General features: G+C 40.9%; 1 protein-coding gene; it reads right to left on the bottom strand.

The window, feature by feature from the left end:
- Nucleotides 1–625: 625 nt before the first annotated feature.
- On the bottom strand, nucleotides 626–18,646 carry GSTUM_00009599001 (uncharacterized protein; the record flags this gene model as incomplete). XM_002840806.2 has 8 exons in its annotated part: nucleotides 626–1,567; nucleotides 1,913–2,195; nucleotides 2,250–2,740; nucleotides 2,827–2,848; nucleotides 2,884–2,948; nucleotides 3,120–3,136; nucleotides 3,231–3,274; nucleotides 18,593–18,646. 8 exons carry the CDS (start codon nucleotides 18,644–18,646, stop codon nucleotides 1,503–1,505), a joined length of 1,041 nt encoding a protein of 346 aa, XP_002840852.1. The 3' UTR covers nucleotides 626–1,502.
- Between the last annotated feature and the right edge of the window lie 2,060 nt (nucleotides 18,647–20,706).

The raw sequence follows: 20,706 nt of genomic DNA, 5'->3' as shown, positions 1-20,706 counted from the left end.
ATTTGGATCATAGATAATGGTGGCTTCATCTACAAAAACAACCTAATTCCATGCACCCCTCTAATTCCTCCTTCTCCTAGCAAACTCCTTTCTCTTCTCCTTCTGTCCTTTCCTCCAAAAAGGTTTTTTTCTCGGTATCAGAAGCTTAAAACCAGCTTCTGATATGATCTTATCCACAGATGTCTTTCCCAAACCAATATTCGCTTTTTTGGTAATGTCACATAACGCTAAATGAGGCTCGGCATCGATAATGGACTCCACTCTCTTTTTTTTTTGAGGGGTAATTGTTGTTAGTCTTCCAGATCTGGGGGCATCATGGGTATTTCCATCTCATGATTCAGCTCTTTTAACTACTGATTGAACAGTTACCTTAGAGATACCCATAACCTTAGAAATTTTATTATACCCCATATCAGTATGTTTATACAGGGCATAAATTTCCTTATTTTGATCTTCTCTAGCTCTTCAGGTATGTGGGGGGGTCATGGTAGAAGTGGTTGTGGGGATGGAGGACAACACCGTTGCCGTGCTGGGGTATGAAGACTTTACGGACACGACTGTACCTTCCTGGTATCATACCGAGAGCTCCGAACCCCTCTACCACGATACATCTTGGTGATAACTTGTGATAATGGTTTCATTGCGGTGGAAACATCGACCCCCCCCCACATTTTACTGAGATCACGGACAAAAAGAACAATTGCACAAAAAAGCAAACTAGACTCGCAAACACTCGCGGGAAAAGGCAAGGAGAAACAACCATGATAGCAGTATAATGAACGACCGAGCAGAGTAGAGGAAATATAGAAAAAGTGTATTAAATAATCCCCCTCATACAATCACCACCTCCCCCTCCCCAACAACCCTATCAGTGCCCACTACTACCAACAGTTTTAAAGGTAGTACACAGAAGAGTTTTTTTTTTTTCGGTAAAAAATGTAAAACAAAACAAATACAAGAGATAGGAAAACACCTAAGGCTTGCAGGAAAGGAATGGTGGGGAAATATGTAAGTAAAGGAAAATGAAGAAAAAAATAAGTGAACACAAGCACGCTATGTCTACCCCATTAACATGTTGGGCAGATAGAGAGATAAACAGATAGGACCTCGTCTGCGTCCTCGCCTGTGCAAGGGAACCAATTTTGCCCGTCGGAGATTTTGATTGTTCAAGGATTTGATCCGCCGCCGCTACCGCCGCCACTGTTATTGTTATTTTTCCGCAAAACGGTGACCAAGACTGCGATGATGACGATGACAATGATGATGAGAACTGTTGAGCATAACACATGTATTTACCTCAAGTTAGAAAAGTTGTAAGAAAAGGGTATCCCCTCTGAATCGATCAAGAAAGCAATGCAAGCACGTTTCCCAAGAGTCCGGGATCCAAAAGTGACCAAATTACGAAGGAAAAGCAAGCAAGGAAAAACGGGTATATAAATGAAAAGCAATTCTCGTTCAAGTGTTTTGAGCATTTCCGCCTCACCCCGCGTAAGACCAGACTTTTACCACACGCCGTTGACCTTCGTGACCACCAATGCGATAACGACGATTGCAATGATGATGAGAACTATAACCCCGGGGTTGAAAAGGACAATGTTAGGTCAAAATTTTCCTCGAGATAATGAAAAAAACACATGATCTGAACAAATTTTTCTCCCTCCACCCCGGAGTCTCCCCCTACTACAAAGGTCGGAAGGTAGGGGAATTTGGTCCCATTTTAAAGCTCATTTCTTAGCTAGAGACCGCCACAGCAACCGCAACATGGCGATGATCATGAAGACTGTCCTCCAACGTCCCATGGTAAAAAAGGAAGTCGTTGTCACTTTCAACACTTGGAAGTGCCAAAACAGTCCAAAACAGAAAAACGATTGAAAGAGAAGGCGAAACGCAATAAAAAATAGGATGTACTTACGGACGATGAGAAGGCACCACCACTTCTTTCTTCTTCGGGAACGAGCTTTCTCCACAGCCTCTCCAATCTCTTCTTGGGCCTTGACGACATTTGTAGTAACCTCTTCTCCTCGCTGGTCAATGTTCTCAACCATTGCCTCTTGTTCAACGACCAACTGCTCCATCTGGGTAAAGAGATCTGCGAGCTCAATGATGGTTTTCTCGATGCGTTGAATCTCATTGTGCCGCGCCTGCACTTCGCGGAGCGCGGATCGAGCTTCGCCCCGTCGGTTACCCGACAAAAGCTGGAATGTGAGTTAGTACAACAGCAGTGACGCAGCCATGAAATTGAGACTTACAGCTTGCGAAAAGATTTGTTGGCCTTGTCCGTCATTACATGCTTCCTGTACTTCCTGCTCAGTGGCGTCCGGACGAACAATCCTATACTGTCTAGCCATCTGCTCACGAGCCCTCTTCTGAAAAGTAGCCTCTACTGATTGATATTTCCTGAGAACATCCTTGAAGCTGCGGTCCAGGTTGTTAACCTGAGGTGCCTTGCTGGGATCGGTAGCAGCCTTTCCTTTTAGCCTCCTGATCCTGTCGGCAAGAGCTCTGTTCAACGCCGAGGTATCAGCGACCAAAGAGTCCAACTGATGATGCGTTTGGGATGATGTAGATTCATCAATATCTGTGAGAGAGCGCTGGTGCAGCGATTCAATACGAGTGATATTGGCTTTAACTTGGTCGATATCTTCTCTGAGTTCATTTACTTCTGCAAAAAATTCCTGCTGAGAATCAGCTCCACCGGGGGTTGAGTCCGTCATCTTCGCCATTTCGTAGTTTCCTGTGGCTAATGGAGAGTAAGGTTCGACTTTAGTTTGGAATCCCGTGATCAACCTCTAGACAGATAGTGAAACTGAGAAAGGTGGTAGTTACCTGCACTCCCTTGATTATAATCCTGACTGCCCTGAGCTCCATAGCCACTTTGTCCACCGCCGTAATTATCATGTGGGTTGTAGTTATCCTGCTGGGCATACGGATTGTTTTGGCGGTAATCGCTAAATCAAGAGAGAAAAAGGTCAGCCTCCATGCCTCAGGTGATACGTGCGGCGGACGCCGGAAGAGCCTCAATCCGGCTCATCACGGCATGAATGTAACAAAAGAAGTCGCGAGGAGAAACAGGGCGGTCGCAACTGTCTGAAACTGAGAGGAATAAGAATAAAACATACCCCCCGTAACCAGGTCTCTACACGTTCGAAAGTATGTGATCAGCAAGAAATAACAAGGTAAGAAGGGCGCTCGCCACCCAAATAGGGTTTAATAGATAGGGAAACCTGCACTCATGTTTGCGACTTAAAATTTTTGGGCGCTGTAAGAAAGCGAGCTCGACTTGATCGAGGAATCAATTCTATTGACCGAGCTGAAGATTAAGAAGGCGAAAGTAAGAAAATGGTAAGGTGAAAGGGGGATTGGTGTGAAAGCTGAAGGAATGAAAGTAGAGAAGTGAAGGGCTGAAAAGGAAAACGAGATAGAAAGATGTTCTGAGAGGAAAAGTGGAAAAGTGGAAAAGAAAAAATAATATGAAGAGGATCAGAAAGGAGAGGGGGTGTGTGTGGTGGATGTGAACAAGGAGAGCGCAGGGGAGGGCGGAGAGGTTATAGAAGTCAGAAGGGGGAGCGCAAGGGAGGGAGAGGTCAGGACGGGGGGACTAGCGAGGAAAGAGAATAAACAGAAGGGAGGGCTGGGAAAGGAAGGGGGGGTTAGTCTACGGTACCGGTACGAGTACTTGTACCGTACGGTACTATACAGTATCATACCGTATTCTTGGCTGAGGCGACTGGTTGGGGCGAGGGTAAACTAAGAGTAAAGCTCCTCCCAATCAAAAGGTCTCGGTCACAAGGGGGCTGTCAGGTCATGGAGGAGCCACAGTTTCCAATTGACCCCAGCAAACAGAAAGAGGAGAAAAGGAGAAGAAACCGAAAAGTCTGCTGCACTCAATCGTGCTGGTTTTCTGTGGAGGCGTGTTGTTCCCCCCACTCGAGTAATTTTGCGTTCGACGATGGTGTTCTGGATAGTTGTATTTTATGATTGAAGTGTACCGTACGAGTACTGTACAGTACTGTTCCATACTCGAGTAGACTTCAATACAGTTGTACCCGTGCGACCGCTGGAGTTCAGATTTTCCCATGAATCGAGGAAAGAGAGGGAGAGGGTGGGTAACCGCCGTTGCCAAAATTATCGGAATCCCCACGGTTTGCGTTGCGCGCAGGTCACAAATGTCTAACCCTGGGCATGAGCCCGGCGACCCCTCCCAAAACCTCCCTTGGCGGAAAATATGATACTCGTACTGTACTAGTACAAGTATCATACCTTGCACGGTGCCGCACAAGAGAAAGGACCGTGCCTCTTGATCCTTTTATTTATTTTTTTCCTCCACTGGTTCCTGGATCAACAGTTGCTCGAAGGGTTTAGTTGATTCATGCGAGTCCCTCTTCCCCAGGATTTCGTTGACCCAGGTCCCACTGGTGCATATGCCGAGCCAGGGGGGTACAAGTACGAGAACTCGTACTATACCGCACCGCACTCGAGTACGGTAGCTCGAAGAATTCTCAATAATTGAACTCTCCACTGCCTCTAAAATGGATCAAAGTGAGTTGACTGGGCGACGATACATCAATGCTTGAGCACTGAGCATGAAAGCATCAGTCAGTTCACCGCATATAATTTGCCATGCCGCTCCATGTGATATCCTCCATGCATCATAAGTTACTAGTACTGATAGTAGTACCCTGATAGTAGTACCGTATCATACCATCAACTTTCCCTCCCTTTCGGATCCTACTCGTACTTGTATGGTGCCGGCACCTTATAATCTACCCCCACGACGCCCAACCCCGACAGATATTTCAACTTGCAACAACAACGCCTACAATTAGAATTTCAAAATCGATTTTGTATAGCCCTCCTAGTTGCATGTTAGAATGTATTTACACAGCGATTTTCTCCCTAACCTCCTGGTGGGCACTGTAGAGACCTTCAAAGGTTGTATGGGAAGGAGGATAGTGAGACATGAATGGGGAAAAAAGCTTTTGCTTATCATAAGAATTTGCCAAGAAACCCCACATTAGGCATAAAATATTACCATATTAGGACTAGCGCCCTTCATTTTTTGTGAGACTCAGGGTAGGTTTTAAGGTGCCGGCACCAGACAGCCTCAATAGCTTTGCCTGCGGTGTACTATAGTCAATACTCGAGTATGATATAAGCACCAGCACCGCCACCCTTGTGCCCCAAAGTGCGACCCCAAACCCACGTGTTTGAGGAAAGAAAGAGAGAAAGAAAAAGAAATCACAGTACCCCGGATCTTGCTCCCTTTTTGGTCACCCATCAGGCACACGGCACCCGAGCCCTGTTACTTGTACGAGTACTAGTACTCGATGTTTATCTCAGTCCCCGTTGACAGGAAGAAGGGAAACTATGATACGCTGTTCGCGGCAATTACTCGAGTACTCAGTAGGCAGAGTCCGCCACCTTGTATGGTGCGAGGTCGACTTACCGGCTAGTCTACGTACGTACCGAGTACTGTACGGTACAATTTCCCTACCACAGCCGGTTCGAATGCTGACTTCTTTATTTCCCTCCACCCTAGCGTTATATAATGGCTTTGAGACCATACGGTAGATGGGCTGTGGACCCGTTATGAATTGTGGATCCTTACTTTTGGGGGAATTTAAACTAAGCTTGGACGTTACTGGTGTGATCCTTGAATACCGGTAGAAGTGTTGTACGGGTACTACCGTAGCATAACACTTGTAAGAATAGTCTACAGTAGAGAGAAATTGTTCCTTCTCATTGAGCTCTTAGACTACCTAGATAGCCCACACTGCATAAATGAACTCCGAGGAAGCATCTGGCAACGCAAGGCACGAACAATACAATACTGTACCGGTACCGAACGGTATCCGAACTGGGGGACTGGTACATAGGGAGGAAGAAATCGACTCGAGTATTGTTTTGGCCCGCGGTTCGAGTCGTCATTCACGAAGTCGTCGTCATCACCAGAAGAGTTCGCTCACGGCGCAGCCTCCGTTTCAAGCACACATCGCCACCGCTGATGCCCATCACTGACTAAATAACAGCCCGAACCGTCTAAACACATCCGGCCGTCAAAAACCCCCGCCAGACACTCCAATTCAACAACCGCTTCATCTCCTGGTGGGAAAGACGCGTCTCTGCTTCCACAAAGACAATACCGCACCTACCAGCTACTTCGTGAACCGCCTTATCCGCTATTACTTGTAATCCTCCGGAAGCCGCCATGTACTCGTACTGTACAAGGGGGTGGAAGGAAGTAGTGCAACACCATTGCAACGGCATCCCCCACGATGGCATCTCTGCTTCCAACCCCCTTATTGTAATATCACCTCTATCCTTCACAGCCCTCCAAACCTTCCTCAAGAATCAATATATGGGTAAAAGGAACCTGCCACAGTGAATGTAAGTAGTTTAATTAAATAAATGTACATAGGTAGTTGAGATAATAATAAGATAAAATAAAATAGTGATCAATCCAGAAAACATTAAACAACAGTGATTGTTGATGAAGAAGAAGCAATGCTTTGAGCAAGAAACTACCTGAAATGACTAGGTTCAAATTATTGCCCTACGAGATATAGCAGGATGGTCTTTCAGAAAGATAGCTGCTAAATTGAAGGAAAAAACTGGCCTCAAAGTACATCATAGTACTTGTGCTCACATCTATTACTACTACCAGGAAACAGGTAGTTCTTCCAACTACCAGCAAATAGGAAGACCTCCAATCTTCTAACAGTCTGACCTAGATGATCTGAAGTTTTTATTAAAGAAAATAAAAGAAATAGAAGACTATCTTGGAAAGATATTAAAGAAGTAAAAGGATTGAAGGCCTCATTTAGGGCAATCAGGAAGGCAGCTAAGAGTATTAATTTAAATAAAAGGAAACCTTGCAAGAAGTAAGTTTTCTAATAAAAATTTATGTTTTTACAAAGCTAAAATATATTTTAAATAAGGTTTGTGCCCTAAAAATATACTAATTAGATTTGGTTGGTGTATGAGAAAAAGAGCTTGGAAATTGAGAAAGTGGTCTAGAATCATATGGACAGATGAAACTTCTTTTTCTATAGCTAGATTTGGACAGAGAAGATGGGTGATAAGAGAACATTCTGAGGAGTATGATCAGGAGTGTCTGAATGAGGTCTAGGAGTCCAGAAGAGATACTGTTACGGTATGAGGAACCTTTTGTGGAAATTTGAGATCAAAGTTGGTAGTAGTGTCAGGAAAGGTTAAAGTGGATTCTTGTAAGTATACTAAGTGTATACTGGATTCAGTTTTAATTCCTTTCTGGCATGAGTGTTGTGAGAGATTTGATTGGAAAAAGTTGTCAAAGATAGTACAACAGGGCATCAAAAGTCAGTTCTATCTTCTTCCATATATCTTATAATTGTTTTATTTCCTGTCTTATTATTATAGAACTACTTACTTAAGAATATAATCTAACTACTAATTGAATTACAGATTTTCTACAAAGTGTAGAAAGAAAAATAAGGTAGATATATTGCCTTGGCCACCACAGTCTCAGGATCTGAACTTGATCGAGAATATCTGGAGAGATATTGAGACTTACTTGGAGAAAAGGTATGAAAGAGTTGCATGTAGAAAAAAGCTAATCAGAGCTATGGAGGAAGCTTAGAAAGCTATTCCTAATGAAAGGTTTATGGGTTTTTATAGAAATATGTCAAAAAGAATCAGAGAGGTTATCAGACGACAAGTGCACCAAACTCATTATTAATTTAGGATTTTCTTTTTATTTTACTTCAAGAGAATACTGAGGATTATTTTATTTTATCTCCTTTACTTATTTTATTTATTAAATGTTGTTGTTGAATGAGGTAGTACTATACATTGTTGAGAATGCTAATATATGAAGATTTGTATTGTACGAGTATCGCATTACTTTTTTCCACCCCCTGTACAGTACTTCGCCTCAGATTTGTTGGCTTAGAAGATACTCATAGACCATTATCGACGAATGGGAACTACAGAAGTACCTGTCAGATATTACAAATTGGTAATCTATGAAGCATATAGTACAAAAGTTTACCATAAATTGATGGTACAGAGCAGGAATCAGAGGTTAGAGAGCAGTAGTATGGCGCTTATCAAGTATGTACCATAATTTTGTCCAAATCTGTGCTATTAAATTCAACAAAGTGTGAACTAAAGAACTAAATATATCATAATCATAGCTAGACCTTACGAGGAATCCTTTCAAATACCATGGAAAACAGGGGGGTACATTTGTAATACTATTCTTGGTAAAAACAGACCATTGCAAGGTTTCATATTGCAATGATCAATAAAATATTTACTCTAGTACAGAGTTCCCCAGTCTTTTTACCCCTCAAATAATCCAAAAATATTGTAAAAAAAACTTATAAGAAAGTTAGAACTACTTGAAACCTGCTAATATTTTTTTATATTTTTTCTAGCAATCTACTTAGAATTCTTATCCCAAAAAATCACCAAGAACATACTACTCTTAAGCTGGGTCAGACCAGTGTAGTTTCTGTATGGAGGTTTTACTATTTTGACAGCATATTTCTCGATTAATAGTATCTGGAAGGTTTTTTTACCAAGAGCACGGTATTGAAAAGCTTTACTCAGATGTTACTGATTATGATTTATTTCCTGCCTTGCCCTCAGCCATCATACCATTGATTCCAGTAGAGTAAAGAATAAGAAGAGTCTCCTCCATCTTGTACAGCCCCCCATCTCTCACCATTCTACCGTCACAGCTACAGGAAACAAAGATTGATATAAGATGGATCAAAAGGGAGATTAAGAATACGAAAATGACAATATGAAATGACCTAGAAAAGGTCCAAAAAACCAAAACACAAATAAAGATTATTGCTACTTGAGAAAAATATGTAAAAAAACAGGGGGAAAGTCCTGCTACAAGAGAGAAAAAAAATAAGAATAGGAGACAGATTGAGAGAGATTCTTCCAAGATCAAGTAGCCCAAGTCACCTTTCCCTCTTCCTTATACTTGTTTCCTTCCCTCCTCTTTCAGATATTCACAATTTTTCTCTACCAAATTATCATCAGTTTCGTCATCTTATTCTTCTCATCAGTACTACCCAAAAAACCCAGACATTTCTTAAATAACTTCCAGAACCTGAGATTCTCATCAGTGGTACAGATTACTAAGGTTTGGCTGTCAGGGCTGAGGGCTGGGTATAGGAATCTGACCTCATGAGCCAGGATCTCTAAATTACAGACAAGGTTTAAAAGAAACAAAAAGTGAGAAAAAGCAAGATGGAGACCAACTGAGAGAGAGGATGTGTGTGTAAGAGAGTGAGAGAGAAAAATAGAAAAAAGAAGCAAGTATGAGCGAGTGAGAAGGAAAGAGGGGGAAAGATGAAGAAAGTCTGGAGAAGAGAGCACAGAGAAAGGAGAGAGTACTGGAAGAGACAATGGAAAAAAGACTCTGGGAGAGAGAGACCATGGGGAAGAGTGTAAACGAAAGAGTAATAGAGAGACAAAGTGTTAGTAGAGCAGGTGAGAAAGCAAGTAAGAAGGCGCATAAGAGTAAGAACATGAGAGAGGATGTATAGGAAGTGTAACAGAGAGAGAGGAAAAAAAAAAAACTAGTATTTAGTATGGCCACTATTGGCACTAAGAATGATATCAACATGATTGATCCTGGTATTAATAATCTGACTAAATTCATAGTCAGTTATTTCATTCAACTGACTCTGAATTACAGTAATCTTGTTTTTGTTGTTCTGAGGCCTAAGGTGAAGCTTGCCTACACGTGACTTCATTAATCTCCAGAGAACCTCAATTGGATAAAGGTTTGGAGAGGTAGTGGGCCATAGAAGAAGATGGTTATAGAGTCCATGGTCTTGCAGGTCTGCAACTGTAGTATGTACTTGATGAAGGGAGGCATTATCATGTTGAATATAAACATAGTCCTGGGTTCAGGCAGACTCATTTTACCAGAATTGATCCAGATAGGGCAGAATGTAAGCGTAGTACCCTTTGGCAGTTATAGTTTTACCCCAGATGGTTTTGTTCCATATGATAAGTGGGCCTTTATAGTGGCCAACAAAGCAGGCCCAATTCAGAATAGCTTCTTACTTTTTAAACTTTGGAATAAGGCAAGATTCTTCAAACTCTTTACCTATTTTTCGAGTAACCCACACCCGGCCAGGTGCTTCCCCAACATTGAAGGTGCAGTCATCCTTCCAGATAACCTTAAACTAGTCTTGGATATACCATACATTGTAGGTATCGGTCCAGGAGTAGTATGCCTATAAAATAATATTTTGATCGTATTAATTGAGTAAAAAGTAGAAATGACTCTCATTGGATAAGTGAGCTATGTGCTAGGATGTAGGAGTTGCCTCTTTTACACAAGTATCATAAAAGCTCTTGTAATTCACTTATACCTAATACCTCCTCAAATCACGGTGCCAGCTGAAGAATGTTTAGCTGGGTAAGCTGACACAATTTTGACAGCAGGTTAATGAGATCCAACATAACATTTGACTTGGACTATACTATACTGGAAGAGCAATAATCTTTCATAAGGGCCCTTACCTCTGAATCTGGAGATTAGCGGGCGAACTGATAGCAAAGATGCCAGAGATAGTGAATTGCAAGAGTATTTACGGTACCCTCCTGTTAACCCCATAACATCTCTGTCTTCCTTGAATAGATATCACTCTCAAACATGTTGCAAGCTTGTATACAGGTCATGCTACAGATTTAAGAGTCTTATCTGTCCATGGAATAGCTGCTGGGTGAGTTTGAAAAGGAGGGGTAAAAAGAGCACTATTAAAAATACATACCTGTCGAGTTTTATTTGAAAGATAGGGCTTCTTTTGAGCCACACGCTGATGATATCCTACAGAACTTATAGTCTGATGTAGGGTGCAGTCACAGGCAGTTAGACGCGCCATAGGGGCAATATATAGATAGCACTTGTGATGATTTACTGCTGAAGAGGTAGTTAAGTCAATTAGCTCATTATTGTATGGTGTGAGGAAAATACTGTGCTGACCCCATATCTTGCTATGGGTAGGAGTGAGCGGAGGGTATACAATGCAGTAAACAGTAGTGAGAGCAACTCTGGTTGCTGCTGAAATTTGTCGATTGGGCTAGTGGGCATAGTGCTTGAGAGTGTAAACTTTATGGCAAAGAGCCATATTGATCTCAGTACAAAGATATGGGATGTTAGTTTTGGAGGTTCCTATTCTTGGTTCTGGACCAAGGTCTGAAACTGGTATTGCAGAATGCAGAGTGTTGGAACGATTGAATTCTGAGTACAAAGTTGCTTCTCTATTTGCTGTTTGGACTTCTCTCTGATCTCGGGAACTAGAGATTGGGCAAGGAGAAGAACTGCTACACCCATGGCCTAGCTCTGAATCAGTATCAATAAGATGCTCAAACTTGGAGTCTGGCATAGTAGAGGTGGTAGGGGTGGTCGAAGGTCTATTGAGAAAGAATATATTAGAATCATCGTCATCAGAGGTTTCTACATCGAATAGCTATGTGAGTAGCACACTAAAAACTCCAGGAACTGGAAGATTTGGCTCGCTTTAGTTGCCAGATTGGAAGGCATTGTAGAACTTGGATGACTTGGAAAACTTAGATAAGAGGTGTATTATAGAGAACAGGTGTATGTGCTACAATATAAGAGTTCTTGCAGTTCCTATTTATGTTAATCTCATGTACAGTCGTGTCCGTAAAGTCTTCATACCCTGGCGCGGCAAGGGTGTTATCCTCCATCCCTACAACAACCGCCTCCACCATGACCCCCCTACATACCCGAAGAGATAGGGAAGACCAAAATAAGGAAACTTATGCCCTGTATAAATATACTAATATGGGGTATAATAAAATTTCTAAAGTTATCGGTATCTCTAAGGCAACTGTTCAATCAGTAGTTAAAAGAGCTGAATCATGAGATGGAAATACCCATGATGCCCCCAGATCTGGAAGACTAACAACAATTACCTCTTAAAAAAGAAAGATAGTGGAGTCCATTATTGATGCCGAGCCTCATTTAGCGTTACACAACATTATCAAAAAAGCGAATATTGGTCTAGGAAAGACATCTGTGGATAAGATCATATCAGAAGCTGGTTTTAAGCTTCTGATACTGAGAAAAAAACCTTTTTGGAGGAAAGGACAGAAGGAGAAGAGAAAGGAGTTTGCTAGGAGAAGGAGGAATTGGAGGGGTGCATGGAATTGGGTTGTTTTTGTAGATGAAGCTACCATTATCTATGATCTAAATCCTACTGGCAGGAAGGTCAGAGTTAGACCTGGTGAAGAGTTGGAAGAAAAAAACTTGAAGTATAGCTTTAAGTCTGGGAGGACTAGTTTTGGGGTCTATGCTGCAATCATGAAGGGTGGCAGGACTGAGTTAATTCTTGTGAGGAAGAGGGGGGAGGAAGAAAGGACCAGCAAAAGAGATAGACTTGGCCTCAATTCCCACCAATATGCAACTGAAATCCACCAGCCATACTTCATCCCTTTTATAGAAGGTCTGGATAGACCTTCTGACAACATCTACCTAGCAGCAGACAATGCCTCCTGGCATGGTGGTGAGGAAAACAGAAAATTGCAGTCAGACTGTGGTTATCAAAAATTGCCTTGGCCACCCAACTCACCAGATCTCAATCCTATTGAGAACACTTAGGCTCTGCTCAAAAGAGCCCTCAGAAATCGATTCTCCAGGTTGGATAGGAGGCCTCACAGTGCTACTGAATTATTTCAGGCAGCAAAGGAGGAATGAGATTTAATTTCCCAAGAGAAGTTGGATGGGTGGATAGATAGGATGCGTGAGAGAATACAGGCTGTACTAGATGCAGATGGTGGTCATAGAAAGTGGTAATAATATTTTCTTAAGGCTTATTAGTTCTATTCATATACTTTTCTTAATTGAGTTGTTTGAATTTTTTTTCAATTTTCCATGGAGAGGTGTTGTGGTTGTATGGTTGCGCTGCCGGGGTATGAAGACGTTATGGACATGACTATACAGGTATTCATAGTATATCACTCGAATACTTTTACTACTACACCATCTTTTCATATTTTAATAGTATTTTTCAGATAATTAAGACAACTATTACTCTCACAATTCTCATCAATAATCTCATAAACATGATTATCGTCGCTTTACTCTCTAAATCTGCACTTCACTTGTGTTGGTTTACTCACTAAACCTACACTTCACTTGTGTTGGTTTAAGTGTGAATAGCCAACACTATTTCCTATGTACAAATCAGCCTTCAGTCCTTGTCGCACCTGACCCTAAGTTGGAACACCCAAATTTTGCTGTGTTCCAAAATTACCTTTGCAACGGAGGATGACCACCCCTGCTCTGTACCATGAATTCATGATATACCCTAGTATACCAGGGCTTGGTACTCAGCTTCCACCGTGTGGAACCTACGAGGAGGACTCACAAACCCATCAGTCGATATTGTAACCTCCGCTTGCTGATTACGCCAGCCTTCTATCACTTCAGAGGTGAATGGCTCAGGGACTACATCAAAGACGTTCTCGTCCTCCTCCCTGTCTTAGCCGTCACACCATTCATAAAGTATTCGGATGCCTTGGCGCCAAAGCATCCGAATACTTTATGAATGGTCAAGTAGTTTCGGAGAGGGTACCGAAACATAGAGGTCGATTAAGCTGCTCCTGTCGGACCTTTTCGTGCCGCGCTCCCATTTGATGTCGAGGACTTTCGGATGATGCCCTAAGCCACCACTTGTCGGCTTTGTCGTCCTTGGGTCCGGTGCAGCAGATCCGTCACTGCTGCCCTGCGCCGGGGCTGATGGTCTTTCCGTTCTTTGCAAAACATACAGGATCGGGGCGCGTATATACAAGTTCACGGCATGAAGAACCTGAACACATGCTCCGTGACCATTACAACCACAGCGTTTGAATTTATTCCTTGTCTTATAAACTGTGATACAGGCTACTGACCAATTACATTCTGATCCTTACCTTTCATTATTGCTTCATTGCTCATTGTGCAATGGATTTTTACTTAAAGGCCGACTGCAATATGATGTCTTGCAAGGAGTTGTGCAGGGCAGTTGAGTGTCTCCAGGGGGATGTTAAGCAGCTGGAGGAGTATGTGGCAATGTTGAAGGGGAAATTGAGGAGTATTAAGGAGGAGAGGGTTGTTGAGAGAACTCGTTTGAGTCCGAGGTTGCCTTCACCAGATGAAGAGGAGGTCCTACTATGAGATTTGCAATCAGAGAAACAGGTTTTTACCCAGAGTATTAAGGAAAAGAGGAGGAAGGTGGAAGGGGATAGTCCAGACCCTGAGAAAGTGAGGAGCAGGGGAGTATTGGCGAGAATAAAGATAAGTGGTATGTTGTGGGAGGATGGAATTGATAGGGTGGATTCTGCTTTAGGGACTACAGGATTGGTGGTGACGGGAAAAACAAGGTAGTTGGTGTAATGTTCCTACATCCTTGTTAATGTATAGTGATAGAGAGCGATATATTTTCTTGATATATATCTTCTCCACTATATATATTTTCTTTCTCTTCGATAGTTCTTAAGCCCAGTCTCTTACATTACGATTACTTGTTTGACTGACACCTGTTATTGAGTCATATAGTGATATAGTGCTTAGGCTCACAAAAAATATGATTTTAATAAAGAGTATAAAGATATGTTATTCATAGAGTAAACGGTAAGGAAATTACATAGAACAAATTATGAAGAGCTTATTCCTCTTGGTTATACAAGCCTTCTTGAACAGTGCTCTTCATGCGAATCCTAACACTCATGACTTATAAATATGAGTTATGTGTAATCCTGGTAAACAAGTTATATGACTCAAGTGAGTCATATGTGTAAAACCCATGAATCATAATTGAGTCATGTGTGAAGCATCACAAATCATAATATAAATGAATCCTATATATAAAACTCATGACTCATAATCAGGTCATGTGTGAAACATAACAAATCATATGTACAAGGTATATGTGTAAGGCATATATGCAAGGTACGCATCCCATGACTCATAGTTGAATCATGTGTGAAACATAATAAATGATAACGTAACAAGTCATATGACTTTGAATGAGTCATATGAGTAAAACCTGTGACTCATAATTAAGTCATGTGCAAAACCTATCACATATGTGACATTAGCTCCCCCCTCCTCAAGCCTGAATCCTATTAGACTCTTTCTCCTAGCTTGAGCAATTCCTGTTTGGCTATGCGGAGGGATTACTGGAGTCTGCTGAACATGTGTTGAGTTGTGTAGGCTCATACTCTCACCATCTTCAAAGTAAGGTTCTCTGCTTAGATCATTTAATATTAAGTGTCATTTATTTGTCACAACTCTGTGATCTTTTGTTCTTAAGCTGAAATTATGGCTTCAGCGTTACTGTTAGGTAGAGAAAACCTGATAGACTTCAGAGCTGTATAGACCAACTAAGATTTGTTTTTGTAGATAAAGATTGTCTCGGAAGGCTCAAATTACACTCGTTTCATTTATGACTACTAATATTAAAGTAATGTAGGTAAAGTAGAGTAAAATCGTAAAGACAATATTATATTGTTAAGGTCTCTTCTCTGTTGCTTGATAATATCTAAAAGCTTGGGATGCACTTCAATATTTATATTCCACATCTGAGTGTTCACGGAGTATAATCTATCGATTATACAACTATGTACCTCTCTTACAACGTCAGGTATTTTTCAAAGGTGCGAATACTGGGAGACTATGAAAATCACCACATACTCTTCGGTAATTATGATATAGCTAACTAGGACTCATACTGTTCCCAATAGTAATTATCCGATCATCAGAGTTTTTAGACTTATGGCCTAGTTCTGAAGTTGAACTGAGTTAGCTCTAATTGTCTCCATTATTGATGAAATAGTCAGTTTCATCTGCGGGTTGTATCTGTGAAGGTAGTTGTAATTGCAATCTTCCTAGGTTGCCTGACTTTAAAACCTTCATAACTCTATATCCAACTAACAGATATCTTTTGGAGTACTTCCTACTAATTCACTGGAAGCAATTTTACAGAATTAACAAATAATTCTGCCATCAGCAGCCCTTGATTGCTTTGAGTAATAGGGTTTGAATCACTATTCTAATATTGGGAATCATTCCGGCAATCTTGGCGCATTCCTAGACGTGGTTGTAACACTCTGTAAAATCTATTGGCTTTTGTAGTAGTATTTCTTAGTGTTCTAAACTCCTCTAGTTATTGTAGGATGGGTGCAAATATATTGGCTTCTTGTTGAGATTTATTATCATTCGATACTCAGTCTTGGTGCGAAAATATCCTGTTACCTATGGCTCATGCCAAAGATGTCACATATATGAAGCCTGGTAACTCTCTGATTAGTTAACAGATTTACTCCTCTCTACTCCACAGACCTAGCTGATGTTCCCCTCTCCTATATCCCGTGCACAGGATCTGGTTGGATGAACAGTAGCAATTTATATTATATTATTCCTATACCTTAAATTCTGTGGTATTATAGTCAGTGGATGCAATTGAGATTGATAAATAGGATAATATGCAGGCCACGCCAGGGGGCTGTAGGTGGGTATTAGAAACCAGGGATTCTGATTCCGAGTGCCATTACCCTATTTAGGGTAATTCCTAGGTATTGGATCCCGGTATTCCTAATAGTTGCTAAGTTGTTACTGTAGTCTTCTGATCTGCCTATGCAGACTTCCGACATCCAGTTCCATTTCTCCTTCACAGCTTTCAGCCCCCCACTGCTTGGGCCATGTCTCTAAGGCCTTATGCCTTTCATGGGTATCCTTCCCTGCTAACTCTTTCTTGCTTCTGTTCTTTCCATATAGTTTCTAGCAGCAAATTCCCTTACCCTGTAAATCTTGCTCATATCCTTAAAGTACTCTCTCCCTGGCTTCAAGGCATAGTCTGGGCACGGACCATACTTTTTGTATTCTCTCGAGAAGCATCCAGATCCCTCTTTATTGCTAAAGTGTGTGCGGCATTTATCACGGTAGCTTACCATCTAACCTATGGTGTGGTTCTTGCCTACCTCCTCCTGTTCCTTTATTTTTTCGTCCATTGGCACCAAGAAGGAATATTCGGGACATGTCGGTGTCATGCTTAGGGGGCTATCGCCCCAGCCCTTGTGTGGTTGTAAGGGCTTGACTTCATGTTCCTCACCTTGATGAATGTGATTATTACCTAGGCTGGGATTGGCTGGCTAGCTTTGATAGAAGTTTTCAAGGGCATCTTACACATTAGTAAAGTTGGTAGCATAGTACCAAGTTTTGTTGTTCTTGGGAAAATAACCAGTTCACTTAACTCAGTATTGAAAGTTACTGTAGTATAACTAGGAGTTACTTATTTCATCAAGTTTGTACTTGGATGCTCGATCTACTTCTATCAGTGGAGGAGGTAGTATCGTTTGTGAGAGAAATTTGTTATCATTGTATATCTTGAGTTGTAAGATGTGGAATGTGTTATCAATTCTCATTCAGTAATACAGATTGAGTTGATAAGATCAGTCAATCACTCTTTCCAGTATCTGAAATGGCCTGATTTTCTTATAGTCCAACTCCTCAGATAGTCCTGTCGTATGTATATTGCATTGGTAGCAACCATACTATATCTCCTAGTTGTACAGTCACTCGGCAGAAGTGTTCGTGATCTGAGACAATGTTTAATTGTGGTTACGCCATATGGTGGGGTAGTACCAGTGGGGTTGTCAACAGGTGTGTGTGGGCGTGAGTTCAAGTTCACGATCAACAACTACTGGTACCTCTCAACATTCAACGGTCAATTGACCTGCCATAAATTAAACTAGCTAATATTTTGTATAATCTCTCCTTGCTTCTAAAACTGCAGCCACCCTATCAGGCATTCATTTTCACAACTTCTCAAAAAACTCCTCAGGAATTGTCTACCAAACCAATGGTAATACATGTGCAAGTCTTCTCAGAACAGCCTCTTTTCCTCCTGGAGTATCTACAATCCTTGGATACTGCTGGTGCAATCACTTTTTAAGCTCAACCGATACATGCTCAATAGGATTTAAATCAGGGGAATAAGGGGGGTGGTCCACAACCTCAATACTGTTTCTCTCCAACCAATCCATAATACTATATACCTTGTGAACAGGAGCATTATCTTGCTGAAAAAGAACATCTTCAAGTTGTATATCAAAGGAAATCATTTGATGAATAACAGGAAAAAGATATTTTCTCAAAAGTCTAACCTACTTGGTCTTATTGATAGTTTGAGTAATAGGAACTAATGGACCTTTTCTTTTACCCCAAAAGTACCCCCAAACCATAAACAAGATTCCCTTATCCTTCTCCTTTAGGTGTACACAATCAGCCAACCACTTTTCTGCAGGTTCTCTGAATATTCATTGTTGCTTTGGATCCTTGGATTTCTCCACACTGCACTCATCACTCCAAATCACCCTTTCAAAATCCTCAGCTGTCCAGTCCCTATGAGCTGTAGCCCATCTCAACCTCTTAGTCACATGATCAGGCTTTAGCCTAGGTCTTGACTTGGCTATCTATTTTTTAATGTTTGCTTCTCTGAGTACCTGGTCCACTATACAGGCAAATTTAGTAGGCAATTATATCTAGTCACTCTGGGTAGCACAAAGAGTTTACAGTATCAAGAGAAACACCCAGTACATAGTGATCCCTGAAGGTGGATCTAGTCATTTTCCGGTTGGACTTGGCTGCCTGTATAATTGTGCAATGCTGTTGACCACTCAAAATAAGGGTGTGGCTGGAGTGAGAGAGATTTTCAAGAGATTGGCGTTCACATGCTCGGACAAGAAAGCTCTTAACTGTTGTCCATGGGCGTCTAATAATTTAAGCCACCAAGGCAATGTTCTGGAGGCAGTAGCAAAAGGTGATTATCATGCCCTTCTCTGCAAGGCTCATATCTCTCTGGGTGGTTTTAGGTGGGAGTCTTTTTTTTGTGGTATACTTTGTATTTCCAGAACGCTTAACTATTGGTAAAAATAGTACAGGAAATTAATAAATTAATTAATTAGGTAAAGAAGGCTTGGTTGGGTGTAGATTTGTAAATAGTCACGGTCATGATGGGGTGAATGGTCACGATCAACTTTACACTTCATTGAAAGGTGGCATTTTGATGAGGCAGCTTAGTCATCTGAGACCAGTTTCATGAACACTTCTGCCGAGCGACCGTAGGTTCGGGTCAGGCCTTTGATACTTATCGTAATGTTCTTTCTACTATTACTGTACATAAGCCCTTTCATATCATAACAGGTCCTGTACTTGTTTCATCTCTGTCTTATTCGAAATAATTCCCCCAGTCATATGATTTGAGGTCTGATTTTCCTGGTATTGTCCATAGTTTGTAAAGAATGGGGTTATGCTTATTATTTCTTGTTTTCTATTGTTGTATGTAACCTCGGCCATTGGTAATTGTTCTAGCTAATTATCTTGTTAATAATAGACATATGCAAGTAGGTATGCTATTGTTAGAGTATTGCATTTACCTGTTCTGTTTGTCTGTCAGTTTGTAGGTGAAATGCAGTGCTTAGCTGATTATATATTCTTATTTCTACTGTTGTTTTCTTCCATAGCTCTAATGTGAACAGTGTTCCTCGATCCGTAATGATGTTCTTTGGAAGTCCATATAAATAGAATGTCTGCTTGATAAATGTTCTGATAAAGGTCTTGGTTGTCACATATTTCTTGACTGGGACAAAATGACTCCTTTTGGTTAGGCGATCTACCATTATCAAAATACTATTATATTCCTTCAATTAAGGTAGGTCCATGATGAAATCTATAGTAATTGTTTTCCAGGGTTGTCCAGGAACTTCAATTGATTTCAGTACTCCATAGAGTGTGTGTTTAGTCATTTTCGTTTTCTGATATATGTCATAATATTTGACATATCGTTTGATATGATCATACAGATCTGGCTAATAGATTGATCTTATAACAAGTTCCATGGTTTTAATTGTCCCGTCATGTCTCTCAGTGTGGATATTATCATGTTGTCGTATGATGTTCATACTTACCTCTTCTTCTATTGGAATATATTGTCTTCCATTGTACCAAATATTATTGATATTCTACTGGCATAAACCCAGTACTACCCCTTTCATCTTCTTCTTTTCTTCTTTCAATGCTTTTCCTATCGTCTTGATTGTCTTGTCTCTTTTCTTCTCCTTGAATATCGTGTTTTCTACATTCAAGGTAAATTCGATAGGTTTTATGCCTTGAATTAGCTTAGTCCGAAACATTAGTCTATCAGTAATAACTTTTGGATCTTTCTCATTTTTCATTTATCATGGACATCTTGTTATTAGTCCCTTGATATTCTTATAAGGGAGCCCAGCTTCCCCCCTTCCTTCATTGGTCAGTATTGGATTTGGAATTTGAACTGACTTACTTGTTCCATCCATCTCAATTGCTGATTGTTTACTACCTTATCTTTTATTAAAGGTACTAAGGTCTTGTAGTCTATTAACACTAGGACGATTGTCCTAGTATCGTAGATATATTGTCTCTATTCCTTGATAGCTTGAACTATCGCTAATAGTTCTTTGTCATGTACATCATAGTTGTATTCCACTGGTACCCTCTTCTTTAATTGGTATGCTATTGGTCTCTATTGGTTGTTGGTACATTTTTCCGATAGTATGCCTGAGCATACATATTTGAATACATGGGCTTTGATGACTAGTTCTTGTTCATAGCTATTATAAATTAGTATTAGGATACTCGTAAGTCATTGC

Source organism: Tuber melanosporum (genome assembly GCF_000151645.1).
Source record: "Tuber melanosporum whole genome shotgun sequence assembly, scaffold_59, strain Mel28".
In the NCBI taxonomy this organism is placed as follows: domain Eukaryota; kingdom Fungi; phylum Ascomycota; class Pezizomycetes; order Pezizales; family Tuberaceae; genus Tuber; species Tuber melanosporum.
The sequence above is the reverse complement of the archived record's forward strand: the minus strand, read 5'-3'. Positions and strand labels throughout refer to the sequence as shown.